Below are 16417 nucleotides of genomic sequence, written 5' to 3'. Positions count from 1 at the left end.
AATCACTTGAATGCGGGAGGCAGAGGTTGCAGTGAGCTGAGATCACGCCACTGCACTTCAGCCTGGGTGACAGAGCGAGACTCCATCTCAAAAAAAAAAAAAAAATCCAATTTAGGGCTCTACCTTCTCCTTCCTCCCCATCCCAGGGCTAAAGTGAACCTTGAAAATTAACAGTGTCTCCTACCTGCATCTAGCAGGACCATACAAAAAAACAACAGCTGCACCTGGTAAAACTGTCCTGAGCTTTAAAACTGTCTAAAAGACTCACCGCCTCTCTCCATTATCCCGTGGAGAAACCCAACTCTCTGCCAGCGCAGTCTTGCAGACTGCTACTTTTCTCTAACATCCCTCACCCTGCTCCAGCCTCCTCTGCTCCAAGCCACAGCAGCAGTTGCACAACATAAATTGAGCTTCCACAAAGGGTTGCAAAGGATTCTGCTAGGTTTTATGAAGGGAAGCACCGCATGACAGAATGCAAGAGCAAAACGCAGTCCCAGAGAGCACCTTTCCATTCACTCATTCATTCAGTTTTTTGCCAAGAACTAGGCTAAACCCTGGGATACAAAGATAAGTAAGAAAGAGGTCCAATTCACAAGCTGCTCACAGCGCAGCAGAGGAAAGAGCCATGTCAACAGATAAATTTGTATGCAGTGAGATAAGCAGCAAAGTAGAGCTATGTACAAAGAACTGTAGGAACACAGAGCAGAGAGTCACGGAGGACCTCAAAGAGGAGGTGACACTCCACCTGTCTTAAAGGATGAAGCTAACCAGGAACAAGATATACAGAGGATGGTCCAGGCAGAGGGAACAGTGCCTAAAAACACTGAGGCCTGAGAGAGTGTGATCTGCCCAGGGAAAGCAAGGAGGTTGGTGTGGCTGGAGGGTAGAGGGCCCCAGAAGAGGATGGAAAAGTAGGCAGGAGCCAGACAATGAAATCTGGGGTCTGTCCTCTAAACAGCGGCTTTGGGTCTGATTAGCAGTTTATAAGGACCATTTCGGCTACACAGAGAATGAAGAGTGGGAGGTGGATTAGAATCAAGGCAGGGAACCTGCTGGGAGACTCTGCAGAGGCCCAGGCGGGAGTAATGCAGGCCAAGACCACGTAGAGAAAGAGATGGGGCTGGACTTGAAAAGAACATTTTACCAGAAGCTTGGTGATAGATTGGATGTGGGAGGTAAGGGAGGATGACTCTCAAGTTTTTGGTTGGGCAACCAGGTTAATGATGGTGTCATTTACTGAGAGAGAAAACACTGGGGGAGGACCAGACTTATTTTACAGATAAGGAAGCCAAAGCCAGAGATGTGATGTAACAAAAAGGCCCATGCTCTAAAGGAACTGAAGGTCTAATGGCAGGCATGTAAAGCACAGTGAAGGGCAGGTGAAGGTCACAGATGGCCCATTTCCCTCAAGCTACTGCTATCCTAGGACTGCACGGAGCTCCAGACCTAGGTGTGGGTGGGGCGGGTTGTTGGAACTGCTGAACCACATGGGTCTTCCCCCACCAACCACCTTTTTCCTCCTCTCAGATAGGCCTGGGCTTCATGCAGTTTGGCTTTGTGGCCATCTACCTCTCCGAATCCTTCATCCGGGGCTTCATGACGGCCGCTGGCCTACAGATCCTGATTTCAGTGCTCAAGTACATCTTCGGACTGACCATTCCCTCCTACGCAGGCCCGGGGTCCATCGTCTTTGTGAGTCTGGGGATGCACCCCTGCCAACGGGGCAAGGCTCCAGCAGACACACGAGGAGGCTGTACTGTTTTAAGAAGTTGTGAGCTCCTCATTGCAAGGGCTGGCTTAGCTGTTGTTCAGCGAGGATTCTGAGGGGGTTTCTGTCTTGGGAGGGTCAAAGTCATGACCTTGAGGTTCTTGGTAGTTAATCCCTGCAGAAAAGAGCTGTATTCTCTCCACCAGTTCCCCATTCTATGGCCTCAACCCCTCCCTGCCTGGAAAGTCCTTCCTTATGTCTAATCTCCATCCTTCCTTCTTTAGCTCAAAGTCTTCTAAAGAAAAAGAAAGCATTCCTTTTCTAGCACGAGTTCCCCATGTGCCTTTTGGGAGAGGGCGGTGGATGAGGGGACAGTGTTCCTGATCTGGGTTTTAATTCTGTCTTGGTGTGCCTCCATTAGCTTTGATGGCATCCCTTCCCTGGGTCAGACACCTAAAGGTGGGGTAGTATGGGAAGAAGGGGTGGGAGCCTGTGAGCATGATGCTCTTTCCCCCAGACCTTCATTGACATTTGCAAAAACCTCCCCCACACCAACATCGCCTCGCTCATCTTCGCCCTCATCAGCGGTGTCTTCCTGGTGCTGGTGAAGGAGCTCAATGCTCGCTACATGCACAAGATCCGCTTCCCCATCCCTACAGAGATGATTGTGGTAAGGACCGTGTCCAGAGCTGGGGTGTTGGGGGGCCAGGCTGTGAGACGAGGAAGCCGCTACCCTTCCTCACCCCATCCCCCCCACTGGCAGCCAGTGGGACAGGAAGTCAGATGTGAATCCATCCCATCCGCCATATGTGGCGTTTCCTCTCTTTCTACTGCTCTAATAATTCCCCCTAACGAGGCAGGGGAGTGGGATTCAGGGTCCCCAGAGAAAAGGGAGACTTGAGAGAGACCCCTGCCCTGGCCCCAACTTAGGGCTAATTCCCATTCTCCACTCTGGGGTTTGCAGGTGGTGGTGGCAACAGCTATCTCCGGGGGCTGTAAGATGCCCAAAAAGTATCACATGCAGATCGTGGGAGAAATCCAACGCGGGTGAGTCCAGGTGGCCAGAGGCCTGGCCCACCCGCACCACATGCCCCACTCAGGCCTGAGCTCGGAGAGGGAGACAAGATGAACTCTGTGAAAGTGCTGTCGAAACTGTATGACACTGGCCATGTCTGAATTCTTACTATTACTGTTTCCTGAGAAGGGCCACACAACCAGCCAATGTAGGCTATTTTATGAAAAATGAGTCTTAACTGCCACACTCCCCTTATAAATCTCATTCAACTGATGCTGTTAAACAAAGCCTCTCTGATCAGCCCCTTGCTGGCTCTTTGCCTTGCTCTAATGCATTGGTTCTTTGTCCATGCAGAAAGGGAGCTATTAGGTTCAACCAGATTCATGAAGCATCCACTCGGTGCCAGGCACCATGCTGGGCCCTGGGAAGAGAAGGGCGATGCTTGTCCTGCAGGGTTGGAGCAGGCACGGGAGGGAAGGCCACACAGCACCAAAGGTCTAGGGGTCTGTGGACTCATGAGCGTGCAGGGTTCAGAATCTGAGAGTTAACAAACGAGGCCCTACCACGTACTGGCCCAGGGACTTTGGGCAAGTTGGTTCTCTAAGCCTCAGTTTCCTCCTTTGTAAAACAGGAGTGATGGTCCCTACCCTATGGGGTGGTGCTGAGGATTCAGACTGCATGGGATAACTTAGGCAAAGATTCCGGCACACCATGGGGGCATGGCTGGTCCTTGTGGGCTGGTGAAGGACTTGGCTGCCCTCCCTACTCACACCCTTGGGCTCTGCCTCCTTCCGGGCTCCTCGGCAGGTTCCCCACCCCGGTGTCACCTGTGGTCTCGCAGTGGAAGGACATGATAGGCACAGCCTTCTCCCTAGCCATCGTGGGCTATGTCATCAACCTGGCTATGGGCCGGACCCTGGCCAACAAGCACGGCTATGACGTGGATTCGAACCAGGTAGCTCCGGCCACCCCTAGCAGGACTGGGCAGGATGGGTCAACTCAGGCCTGGCATGAGGTATCTTGGGTGGGGTGCTCACTGTGCTGAGGTGAGGCAGGCTGCCTTGAGTGTGGGGGATAGGGGGTCCTCTGACCCCAAGAGGCTGACGTCCTCTTGACTGGGAATGTGTGACTTTATAGCCACAGGGTCACTCTCAGGTCCTAGGCCCACAATCCAGCTTGCATGCCTGACTGCACTTGGTCCCTGTGCCCCCCAGCCCCACACTGGCTTCTAATCCTGTCCCCTCGACAGGAGATGATCGCCCTGGGCTGCAGCAACTTCTTTGGCTCCTTCTTTAAAATTCATGTCATTTGCTGTGCGCTTTCCGTCACTCTGGCTGTGGATGGAGCTGGAGGAAAATCCCAGGTGAGCCTTGTTCTAGGGGAGTGGTGGGGAGGTGGTAACAGAACGGTTGCCCCAGAGAAGCCTGGGCACTGCAAGCTAGGCCAGCTCTTCTCCAACCCCCTTCTTCCCTTCTTAGTCTCCACTCCACCAAAGCCATGGATTGGAAATAAATCAAGAGCAAAGAATTCACACCTATCCTCTATCCCCAACTCTTTCTCGGAATAGGTGGCAAGCCTGTGTGTGTCTCTGGTGGTGATGATCACCATGCTGGTCCTGGGGACCTATCTGTATCCTCTCCCCAAGGTAAGAGCCCAACCATCGAGCAGAGGACAGCGAGAGACTCCAGTAAGAACAATCCCTGAGAGTTGTGTGGCACTTTACAGACTACAAAGTGCCACCGTTGTCATACTTAGTCTCAACCACAATCTGTGAGGTAGACAATGCAGGTTTTATCCTCCCCATTTTGTAGGTGAAGGAAACTGAGTCTGAAAGTCTAAGTAACCTTGTCCATAGTGAGGCAGCTCACAGTGCAGGGCTGGTCCCAAACTCCAGCTTTCTGGCCTCAGAGTCTAATCCCTAGGCAGCATTTGCACCTACCCATGAGTACCGGGCTCTCATATAGCCCAGCTAGGAGGGCTCTAGGCATGTGTCATTTAGGGATGAGGGGAGAGAGATAGGGCAAGGATGGAGCCAGGAAGGACCCCATGGCTCTAACGCCAGCACTTTCCACACCTAAGGGCGAATGCAGCGATTTGGGGGATCAGCCAGGGGAGGTGTTCCAGAACTCCATCTCTGTCCTGCCAGGCTTCAGGGTCGGGTATGCGCAGGAGGGCAAAAAGAAGGGGAAACCCTGGGCGCCTGGAGCAATGTTCTGCTTCTCTAGTCTGTGCTAGGAGCCCTGATCGCTGTCAATCTCAAGAACTCCCTCAAGCAACTCACTGACCCCTACTACCTGTGGAGGAAGAGCAAGTTGGACTGTGTAAGTATCGGGCAGCCTCTGGGTACCGGCCATGCCCCTGCCCTCTCCTCCAACCCCACAGCCCTGTCAGTTAGCCCTGTCCTAACAATGAACTCTCTAGTCTGCTGCTTCCTAATTAGCATAGCTGAGTGGTTAAAAGTCCAAGTTTCGAAGTGAAACATCCTATGTTCAAACCCTCACTCAGCCATCTGCTGGCTCCGTGGCCAATAGCAAGCCCCCTAACCTTTCTGAGTCTTGGCGTCTTAATCGGGGAAATGGTTATTTTGTACTCTCTGCCTCCCAGGGTTTTCTATGAAGAAGCAGCAAGGTAATACAAGTAAACATGTTGTCTACATCGTATTTTATACTCAACAAAGCTTATCTATGACTACTTTATGACATATAGCTCCAAAAAAGCAAAAGGAAATAGTTTAAAAAAAAAAAAAAAAAAAAACCTAGAACATAAAGCCAGAGGACCAAAACCTTCAGGAAGTTACTAGACTTCCCTGGGGTTCTATTTCCTCATCTGTAAATGGGGGTGAGACTCATGCAGTCACGGTTGCGTCAAACGCTGGTTCCGAGGATTAAATGAGATCACAGTGGGAAAACACCACACGGGCACAAACATTCTGCAAACATGACTTATTGTTATGATTAGTCACACACTCCACCGCATCTTCCTCTGGGCATAGTCACGAAGACCAGTGTACATTGACGACACTGCATTCTCTCCATTTTAAGCCCCATCATAACCTATGGGAGAGGATTTACTAACCTTTCTTAACGATGATGAAACCAAGGCTCAGAATGGTTAAGTAAATCATCAGAGGTAGGAAGTGGTAGAGTCTGGATTAAAACTCCAAGTCTTGGACTCCAGACCTCCAGGCTGTACTGTCTCATAGGGAAGGGAGGCTCACCCATCGAAGGCAGGGAAGAAAATCCTTAAAGCCAGAGAAGTGAGTGGCTCATCTGTGGTCACCGAGGGAGAGAGAGTGATGAGGACAGGGAGAAAAATTATACCTCAGTTCCCAGCCCAAGGATCTGCTTTGACCACAGCCCAACAAGCTCCTGCTATGGCAGTGTTTCCTTAGGTTCATATGGCGGCTTGTGTTTCCATTTGATCTTCACAGCAATTCTCTACAGGAATCTGGGCAGATTTATTTCCTTTAGAGGAATTTGTGGGTCTTAAAATCTACAGGGGGCAACTATCAAAACTTCACCCAATGTTGGCCCCCACCCACACACAACGAGGCCCCCAGTCAATCAGAAAGCACTGCTGAGCTCCTGCCAGGGTCCACGCAGCTTGCTATTAGACAGAGAGAGGGAACTCACATTTATTGATCACCCACTGAGCATCCATCACTAGGCCAGGACCGTCACTTTCCTTAACATTTGAATCCTTTCATAAGGTAGGCGTTATTATTCTCCTTTTGTTTCACATAGCCATTAAAGAACAAAACTTTGGGCAGGGTGCAGTGACTTACACCTGTGATCTAGCACTTTAGGAGGCTGAGGCAGGAGAATTGCTTGAGGTAAGGAATTCAAGGTCAGCTTGGGCAGCATAGCAAGAGCCATCTCTAGAAAAATAAAAAGTTAGCTGGGTGTGGTGGCACGTGGCTATAGTCCTAACTACTCAGGAAGGTAAGGCCGGAGCACAACTTGGGTTCACGAGTTTGAGGCTGCAGTGAGCTGATCTTGCCACTGCACTATAGCCTGAGCAACAGAGAAAGACCCTCTGACTCCAAAAACAAACAAACACACACGTTTTGAACCCAAGCAGATCTGACCCCAGCTGCATGCTCTTATAGATGCTGCCTCCCTGTGTGCTGGGGCTTCTGTTAAAAACACAGACAAGATTAGGCAACCACAGTCAATCTAAGGGAAACAGGAAAGTGTAACTGAAGCACAAATAACATAAAATAATGCAAAAACGCAATTTAAAAAAAAAGAGAAGAGAGGCTCTGAGGTTTTACTAGCAGAGAATGGCCTTGGCTAATCCAGGAAGACTTCCTGAAAGAGGTCGTGTTTTCCCCAGGTCTGCTTTTGACATCTCTCTTTTTACAGTGCATCTGGGTAGTGAGCTTCCTCTCCTCCTTCTTCCTCAGCCTGCCCTATGGTGTGGCAGTGGGTGTCGCCTTCTCCGTCCTGGTCGTGGTCTTCCAGACTCAGTTGTAAGTAATAGCTTCCGCCCTCCCAGCCCCATAGTCGGGTCCCTGGGCCAGCCCTCGGAAGGCTACCATGCCACGGCCTGGCTTAGTCCACTGTACTTTCCACCTCTGGGCCTGACACGGGAGTTGCTGCAAGGCCCAAGGAGAGCTCAACCCAGCCAGGACTGTGGGCACAGGCTGGGCTGTTTGACTTCCCATATCCTGAAAAACCTAGAGGAAGCCAGCATAGTCTTGCTGGGGATGGCTGGGGAGAAGGTGGTGGCAGAGAAAGGAGGGCAAGAGCAGGTAGTGAGATTCAACATCCTTCCAAAGACACTGCCAGAACCCCAAACCAAATGGGACCCCACCCCAGGAGAGTGCCAGCGTAGAAGACAGAAGCTGTGTTCTACACACTGGGAGTATCACAGAGAAAGGGTCCTGGCCAAGGCAGGGAGGATGCTGAATGTTGGGGGAATCTATCTTCTCTTCTTGAGAACTCAGAACAAGGAAGTGATGACTTCAGGGCAACTGAACCTTGTCACCTTGTGTGCTCCCACCACTTCACTTCCCTGCCCTCTGGTCTGGAAGCTATGTCAAGGGCCTGCCTGTCATCCTCCTAGTTATAGGAGGCCACAGGCCACCAGACATATGTCTCCAGTGCAGAAAGACAGACACAGCAAGTCTGGGGGTGAGGACAGGACCCCATCCTACCTTGGCTCTGCCCCGGCTCCAGCAGGAGCACCCTTCCGGGCCCATGGGCCATGAACATTCTCTTATGTTTTTCTCTTCCTTCTTCATCCAGTCGAAATGGCTATGCGCTGGCCCAGGTCATGGACACAGACATTTATGTGAATCCCAAGACCTACAATAGGGTAGGTGATTCAAGCTTATGACCTCTTTCTTTTACTCTGCACCACCCCAAGAAGAGGTTGTTTTTTTAAGCCAATAAAGACATTTCTGCAACTTGAGCTCAGTCTCCCTGTCACAGGCCCAGGATATCCAGGGGATTAAAATCATCACTTACTGCTCCCCTCTCTACTTTGCCAACTCAGAGATCTTCAGGCAAAAGGTCATTGCCAAGGTAAGGCTCAGTGCCTGGGGAACAGAGGCTCTGGACAGAGAGTGGCCAGAAGATGGAAGCAAAAGGGTGGTGGGAGCTGAAAACAGGTCACTCCCATAGAGGATGGAGGTCAAGATTGCTATTGGCTCTCTCCCTACAGACAGGCATGGACCCCCAGAAAGTATTACTAGCCAAGCAAAAATACCTCAAGAAGCAGGAGAAGCGGAGAATGAGGCCCACACAACAGAGGAGGTCTCTATTCATGAAAACCAAGGTGAACAGAGGCCAGAAGCAGCCCCCGTGCCCTGCTCCCCTGCCCATTCTGATATTGCCTCCTGTTATTCATGGTACCCCGGGGACCCCACTTCCCACCCTGACAGGCAAAGACAGAAAGTCTCTGGGAACACTGCCTGGTGGCCGCTGGGCACTTTTCTTCTTCTTTTTTTTCCCTTTTATTTTTTACAGACGGAGTTTTGCTCTTGTCACACAGGCTTGAGTGCAATGGCGTGATCTCGGCTCACTGCAACCTCCACCTCTGGGTTTCAAGCAATTCTCCTGCCTTAGCCTCCCAAGTAGCTGGGATTACAGGTGCCACCACGCCCGGCTAATTTTTGTATTTTTGGTAGAGACGGGGTTTCACCATGTTGGCCAGGGTGGTGTCAAACTCCTGACCTCAGGTGATTCACCTACCTCAGTCTCCCAAAGTGCTGGGATTACAGGCCTGAGCCACTGCACCCAGCCTGGGCATTTTTCTTCTTGGATGAGGTGCTACCATCTCCCAGGGAAGCCACTGAACCCCCACGGCCCTTCTCCATTTTCTGGCTCAGATAGGATATGGCCCATGGACTTTTGAACAATCCAGAGGGGGAGCAGCAGTGAATTTCCTGGGGAACCTAGGCAGCCCAGGGCTAGCAAGGCCTGGGGAGTGGGGGGCATGGGAGTAATCCTTGTAATCCCAGCACTTTGGGTGGCCGAGGTGGGTGAATCACTTGAGGTCAGGAGTTTGAGACCAACCTGCCCAACATGGCAAAACCCTGTCTCTACTAAAAATACACAAAAATTAGCCAGGCGTGGTGGTGGGCACTGTAATCCCAGTTATTCGGGAGGCTGAGGCACGAGAATCACTTGAACCCGGGAGGCAGAGGTTGCAGTGAGCTGAGATAGTGCCACTGCACTCCAGCCTGGGCAACAGAGGGAGACTCTGTCTTAAGAAATAAAGGAGCTCAGTGTCCCCGGAGGGGCTTTCTCCCGGACAGGGTGGGCTGAGGCTTCAGTGCCTCTCTTGGCTGGGTCCTCTCACTTTGTCTGGGTTGTAGGATACCAAGTTTGCAGGCCCTGCCCAAGAAGGGGCTTTGGGAGAGGCCTCTCTGGTGGAGCTTTCGGGGTCTGTGTTCACCATCACCGAGGAGAGTTATTCCCCTCCACCTACACCCTCCATGCCCCTGCTTCAGCCACAGCAAGGTCTGGCTCAGTCTGGTGGTCCCTGACTCTGCCCACCATCTCCACCCCTCCAGACTGTCTCCCTGCAGGAGCTGCAGCAGGACTTTGAGAACGCGTCCCCCACTGACCCCAACAACAACCAGACGCAGGCTAACGGCACCAGTGTGTCCTACATCACCTTCAGCCCCGACAGCTCCTCAGCTGCCCAGAGTGAGCCACCGGCCTCTGCTGAGGCCCCCGGCGAGCCCAGTGACACTCTGGCCAGTGTCCCGCCCTTCGTCACCTTCCACACCCTCATCCTGGACATGAGTGGAGTCAGCTTTGTGGACTTGATGGGCATCAAGACCCTGGCCAAGGTGAGCTCTCGGGGGCAGCAAGCACTACCTGCTCCACCCCCTCTGCTCTGCTCTCCACATTCCCTTTCCTGGGAGCCCTCATTTCAGGAAGCTGAGGGAGGAAGCTCACCACGGAGGCTAAAGGCTCCTAGGGATCCCTCCTTTCCCCAGACGCTACCAGGATGGGACATTCTCCACAAAGCAGGCCCAGACGGCCCGTGACAATGACTGGCTAGAGAGGTCTACCAGAGCTTCAGGCTCCCATGCTCCCAACGCCCCCAGCAGTGACCATCCCAAGTCCCTCTCAGCCACCAGGAACCCACCCAGGGTCTCTGAATAGGGTTCAGTTTGGCACCTGGTTCATGATCTGCTGCCCTTGTCCCTCATTCACTGGCCAGCCTAGGAGAGAGGAAGAAATAACACCAGCACCCCACACCATTAGGCCAAACAGACAGCCCACGGGACACCTTGAATGAATGTATCTATCTGATAACTTTCCAGCAGCCACCACCAATGGCAGGAGTCAGCAAACCTCAGAGCTGGCTCAGATAGAGGCAAGCCAGGGGAACAATGGGCACAAAGAGTGTTCGGACTGATGTCACCATCAACCAGGCTCAGGGCAGGCCCCATACCCAGCCTTGGGCCTCAGCTGGCTTCCTTAGCCGGGATCTGGAGTCCAGGCCAGCCTTGGCTGAAGCTCTTGATTCCCTGAGCCTCTGTCCTCCCCTCCAGCTTCTGTCTGAAGCCACAAAGGAATCTGGGAATCTAAGCTACTGCAAGAAAAGATCAGCTGGGCGTGGTGGCTCACGCCTGTAATCCCAGCACTTTGGGAGGTCAAGGCAGGTGGATCACAAGGTCAGGAGTTCGAGAGCAGCCTGGCCAACATGGTGAAACCCCATCTCTACTAAAAATACAAATATTATCCAGGTGTGGTGGCAGGTGCCTGTAGTCCCAGCTACTCCGGAGGCTGAGGCAGAAAATTGCTTGAAGCCAGGAGGTGGAGGTTGCAGTGAGCCGAGATCGCGCCACTGCACTCCAGCTTGGGTGACAGAGAGAAACTCTATCTCAAAAGGAAAAAAAAGAAAAGATCTAGCCCCACAAGAAGGGGCCATGGTGACTTTAAGTGCCTGCCACATTGGCAAAACTCCATTTCCGCCCCCCTTCCCAGAGGAGCCATCAGCCAGCACTCCAGGGAGAAGCGGTGTGCTTTGCTGCTATTTTCGTCTTTGGCTGCTGGGCTCTCGGGGTTGCTTATTTGTTTGGCTTCCCCTCTGAAGTACGTTTCGTGAATCACTTTTGAGACCCACTCAGAACATTCCTTTCCTTTTGCCTCCCTACCCCAACACTTCTAGCTGAGCTCCACCTATGGGAAGATTGGCGTGAAGGTCTTCTTGGTGAACATCCACGGTAAGACAAAGAGAACATTTAGGGACTGAAAGGCTGGCAAGGAGTGTGGGGTAGGAACAGTTGGTGGGGTCTGAATAGTGAGGAGCTTGGAAATGAGAGCACCCAGATATCCTCCCCAAGCTGCTGCCTGCTCATAAGAGCTTCAGGTACAAGTCCAAAGAGACTGATCAGATTGTATAAACATCCTAGGGGCCTTAGTGACAGAATGAGGGTAAGGGGGTCATGGAGTTACAAAAGGACAGCTAGGATTCTAATCTACTCCATAACTAATTTGCCATGTATCCTTGGCTGAGTCACTTTATCTATCAAGGGATCTATCTCTACCTATGTAAAACAAGAGGGCTGACTAGATGGATTTGAGGATCCTCTCCCAATCAAAAACTCTGTGAATCTATATAGGCATAGAGCACACCCAGGGAACGTATAAATATGCAGTTTTGTAGGCACACAGCCTCCAAAGGGTGCATATACACAGCCTCAAGGATGTGGCCACAGAGCAACAGACATTTACATTACTAGCATGTATGCAAACTGCAGAGATGTGGGAGCAAGTGCACACAGACACACAGGAGAATGTGAAGGGGCACATACATACACCCCCAGCTCCCTGCACTGGGTCAGACCCCCTCCAGCAGGGCTGCAGGTCCCAAGCTCCACATGGCCATGCTCAGGGAGAGAATCTGCAGTGGCAATGACCTGCTATGATATGCTCTGGAGTAAGAAGCAGTGGATTCTCCCCAACCTCACTGGACACCCCCTCAAGAAACCATCTCTAGGATTAAGAGTAATGGTTCTGCCACACATTGGAAGTTGCTGGAAAGGTCTGGGAAAACAAGAGGAAGGATGGGTCCTTGGGGGATAGAACTGGCAACGGCCTCCTCAAGGATGGCTTAGGCTTTTCCACTTGAATCACCACAAAGTACTGACTCCCTAAATCAAACTGCTTCCTTCTGCCCTGGGTTGAACGTTCAGCATCCTCAAGTTCATGTCGCCCTCTGCTGTCCAGAGCTGATATTGCACTGCCAATGCCATGGCCCTCAGATACAGCAAGAGCTCAGACCTCAGGCCTCTCCCATCCCTGCTCTGGTCTCACCATCTTCCCCACCCCCAGCTCCAATCCACAATGGCTGTTATCTTTCTGAAGGTGATCTTTTCTCCTTCTAGCCCAGGTGTACAATGACATTAGCCATGGAGGCGTCTTTGAGGATGGGAGTCTAGAATGCAAGCACGTCTTTCCCAGCATACACGATGCAGTCCTCTTTGCCCAGGCAAATGCCAGAGATGTGACTCCAGGACACAATTTCCAAGGGGTAAGGTCCTTGCATCTGGGGAATCCTAGGCTCCAAGGCACTGAAATAGCAGGACCAAGACGTATTAGAAAGAACACAAGAGAAGGTTTAAGTTCCAATATCAAGTCTGCCATTTCAGTTTTCTGAATCTCAGTTTCCTTATCTGTAGAAGGAGCACCATCAACTAACATTACCTACCTCTCTGCATTTTTCTTTTGTTTTGTTTTAGGGTTAAATGATAATTACATCTTTTGTGTCACTTGAAAGTGCTTTGCGTATTGTAAAAATTCTTTATCAATATAAATTTTCTGGTTGCACAAACACCCAAAGCGTAGAAGAGCAGGCCCACTCTGCTGGCATCGTTCCCTGCCTCCTCCACATCTCTTTCTAATGGGGGCTTTGGGGAAGGAAGGGGAGGGGAGTAAGCCTACCCATTTTAACTTACCAGAGCTTAGAGATTTCAGGCTGATGAGGGATGAAGAGATTGGGTCTGAGTTTTATCTCAGCTTTTCGACATTTAATTTACTAGCTCAGTAAGTGACATACAAATGGGATACAAATAACAGCATCTAAAACTCCAGAAGGCTGAGGAGTCAGAAAAAGCCCACGCCCTTGGGGTCCCTGCCTAGGTATCCCCAGTCGTCTCTCAGCCTTCAGGGTCCCCTCCCAGCTCAGCTCCTGCCCTTGGCCTCCCAAGACTCTGTTTGTGCCCTAGCCCTGGATAAAAACCTCCCCCGCCCTCTGTGGGTCATAAGAAAGGCTTTTCTGGCCCTAGAGCAACGATTTGCTCTTTGCCTTAAGAGACTGATGAAGGTGAAACCATCTGTTCTAAGTGCTGAAAGACTGCCCAGGAACACACCGGGCGCTGGCTCCTGCCCTCCATGCCTAGAGGGAAACCCTGGGGGAACAACGGGCTTTCCTGCTTTGTGAACTTGTCCGCAGAGCAAAGAGGGAGATTCGGGAGGAAACTGCAGTATTTGCTAGTGCCCTAATCATGTTCAGCTACTCTCGTTGATATGTATACTTTATTAGTTATAGACATAAATAATTTATATTTTGTATAACATTACTTACATATTATAGACTACATTCACAGATACAAATCACACACATAAACACACACCTTTTCAACAGCGTGGTGACGGACAAAGCAAGCAAAGTGAGGCTGGTTATCAGACTTTAACAGATTAGAAAACAGATTCCCAAGAGGACAGGAATTCCCCAAGGTCAGGCAGCTAGCCGGTAGCTTTTCTAAGCTGGGTAAAACCTTCCCTGCCTCTAACAGCCCACAAGGGAGAGAAGACCGTGATACACACCTGTCTGGTATAAAGAGGAAGACCACAGCTGTGATGTTTTTGTGAGGCAGGTGAGGGAAGGGGCAAGAGGATGAGTCATGTGTCAGGAAGCAGCATCCAACCAGAGCCAGCCACCTGTCCCTTTTCCTGCCACCATGCACCAACTTTGCTGTTCAGTCACTGAAGCTCATTCTGCACCGACTTCCTCCCTTCCAGGCTCCAGGGGACCCTGAACTCTCCTTGTACGACTCAGAGGAGGACATCCCCAGCTACTGGGACTTAGAGCAGGTGAGCTGAGGGACGGGGCTGTGAGGGTGGGAGCAGGGTGAGGAGGGGAAGGATGGGGTCGCTGTCAAATACAAGGTGTTCACTCGGCTGTCTCACCTCCAGCCCAGAGCAGTCACATTCAAGGCCACAAAGATTTGTGGTCATCTTTGTTTCTTTTCTTTTCTTTTTTTTTTTTTTTTTTTTTTTTTGAGACAAAGTCTTACTCTCTCACCCAGACTGGAGTGCAGTGGCATGATCTCGATTCACTGCAACCTCTGCCTCCCGGGTTCTAGCAGTTCTCCTGCCTCAGCCTCCTGAGTAGCTGGGACTTCAGGCCTGTGCCCAGCTAATTTTCGTATTTTTAGTAGAGACAGGGTTTCACCATGTTGGCCGGGCTGGTCTCGAACTTCCGATCTCAAGCGATCTGCCTGTCTCGGTCTCCTAAGTGCCTGGATTACAGGCATAAGCCACTATGCCTGGCCTTTGCTTTCATTCTTCTCAATCCCTGAAAGGCATCGTGGGGAGAGGGTGAGTCACTGGACCAAGTCCTAGAGAACTAGTATCTATTCTTACTCTCCAACACATCATTCATGTGACCTTGGGCAAGCCACGTACACCCTGGGCCCTAGTTTTTATCATCTGTGAAGTTAGGGAAACATAGGTAATACCTGTCCCATCCACCACACCAGATTGGCAGGGCAGTCACTTGTTCTTTCACTAATTCAGCAGGTATTTATAGTGTACCTACTGTTTGCCTGATGCAGTTCAGGATGGACAAACAGCAGTGAGCAAAACAAAGGCCTGTGCCTTTTAGAAACGTATGTTCTAGTAGAATAAATGAATTCTGGGTCTAAAAATAAATTATTATTGCATGTGGACAGGGCTTAAGAACTAAAAGACATGTGGCTGGGTGGAATGGTTTACACCTGTAATCCCAGCACCTTGGGAGGCTGAGGCGGGCGGATCACCTGAGGTCAGGAGTTTGAGACCAGCCTGGCCAACATGGCAAAACCCTGTCTCTACTAAAAATACAAAAATTAGCCAGGTGTGATGGTGCATGCCTGTAGTCCCAGCTACTCAGGAGTCTGAGGCATGAGAATCACTTGAACCTGGGAGGCAGAGGTTGCAGTGAGCTGAGATCATGCCACTGCGCTCCAGCCTGGGTGACAAAGTGAGACTGTCTCAAAGACAAACAAACAAAACAAAACCTAAAAGGTCTGTGGATATGAGGGATCACCATCCCCACAGGGCCCCTGGATTAACACCACCCCACCAACACCCTGAATTAAAAGAAACCAGATAACTAGGTTTGGAGAAATCTGGCTTTGGGTCTATGAGAAATAGTGTCTCTCTTTGTGCTTCTTCCCATTCTTTTTGACATTGAGCTCCGTGGTGCTCTGAATCCATCTCTCACAGTGCTGATGGCAGGTGGGACAGATTAGAAAATAGAGCTTGAGCCACAGAGATTTGGCAAACTGATTTCTGTGCCCTCTTGGAATCTCCAGCACATTCCGAAAAGCCTGGAGAGGACCAAAATAGCTTATCAAAGTGAGAAAGGACTTTAGAGCTTGTCTACTGCCAACCCTTGTTTTACCCAATGAGGCAAGTGAAGCTAAAAGGGGGCGAGGGACACGTGGAAGGTCACACAGCACACGGGAGGCAATTCACATGTAGATTTCTGCACCTGCTCCTGCCACGCTGGACTGGTTCACCTCCTAGGATGACCCTGCCTCCCCCCTGTTCACACACACACTCTCTCGCGCACACACAGACACGCACACACAGACACGCACACACAGACACGCACACACAGACACACAGGCACACATGGTGCCTTGTTCTGGCAAGGGGTTCCTAGGGTCACCTCTTGGTTGCAGCCACTGTGACTCCAACTGGTCTAACCTCTCTCTTCCCCTCCCACTTCTTTCCTATGGTTCCTGCAGGAGATGTTCGGGAGCATGTTTCACACAGAGACCCTGACCGCCCTGTGAGGGCCCGACCAGTCTTCATGCTGCCTATAGAGCACCTGGCACTTGGAACTTCCACAAAAGATGAGCCTGGGTCACAGGGAGTGTCGAGCAGAGGAAAGTGCATCCCCCAGAGCTTGGCTTCCTGTCTCCTTTCCCCCGTCTCCTCCCCTCTTTCCTTCCCGCA

General features: G+C 51.1%; 1 protein-coding gene across 2 annotated transcripts in view; it reads left to right on the top strand.

The window, feature by feature from the left end:
• The window catches only part of SLC26A9 (solute carrier family 26 member 9), a 30471-nt gene that overhangs the window by 11904 nt on the left and 2150 nt on the right, over window positions 1–16417 (top strand). Inside the window, exons 6-21 of one of the 2 annotated variants that reach the window (XM_078004640.1) lie at window positions 1528–1692; window positions 2226–2378; window positions 2673–2755; window positions 3531–3678; window positions 3973–4086; window positions 4291–4368; window positions 4949–5044; window positions 7088–7194; window positions 7973–8042; window positions 8159–8251; window positions 8391–8504; window positions 9745–10026; window positions 11358–11412; window positions 12577–12722; window positions 14213–14284; window positions 16207–16250. In XM_078004640.1, coding sequence (XP_077860766.1) covers window positions 1528–1692; window positions 2226–2378; window positions 2673–2755; window positions 3531–3678; window positions 3973–4086; window positions 4291–4368; window positions 4949–5044; window positions 7088–7194; window positions 7973–8042; window positions 8159–8251; window positions 8391–8504; window positions 9745–10026; window positions 11358–11412; window positions 12577–12722; window positions 14213–14284; window positions 16207–16250 — 1820 coding nt within the window. Of the gene's footprint in view, window positions 1–1527; window positions 1693–2225; window positions 2379–2672; window positions 2756–3530; window positions 3679–3972; window positions 4087–4290; window positions 4369–4948; window positions 5045–7087; window positions 7195–7972; window positions 8043–8158; window positions 8252–8390; window positions 8505–9744; window positions 10027–11357; window positions 11413–12576; window positions 12723–14212; window positions 14285–16206; window positions 16392–16417 lie in introns of those variants that run through there. The other variant, XM_078004644.1, reaches the window with a different exon arrangement.

The sequence above is a fragment of the Macaca mulatta genome, chromosome 1 (assembly GCF_049350105.2).
Source record: "Macaca mulatta isolate MMU2019108-1 chromosome 1, T2T-MMU8v2.0, whole genome shotgun sequence".
NCBI lineage: Eukaryota > Metazoa > Chordata > Mammalia > Primates > Cercopithecidae > Macaca > Macaca mulatta.
Note: the sequence above shows the minus strand (reverse complement) of the source record. Positions and strands in the feature narration are given on the sequence as shown.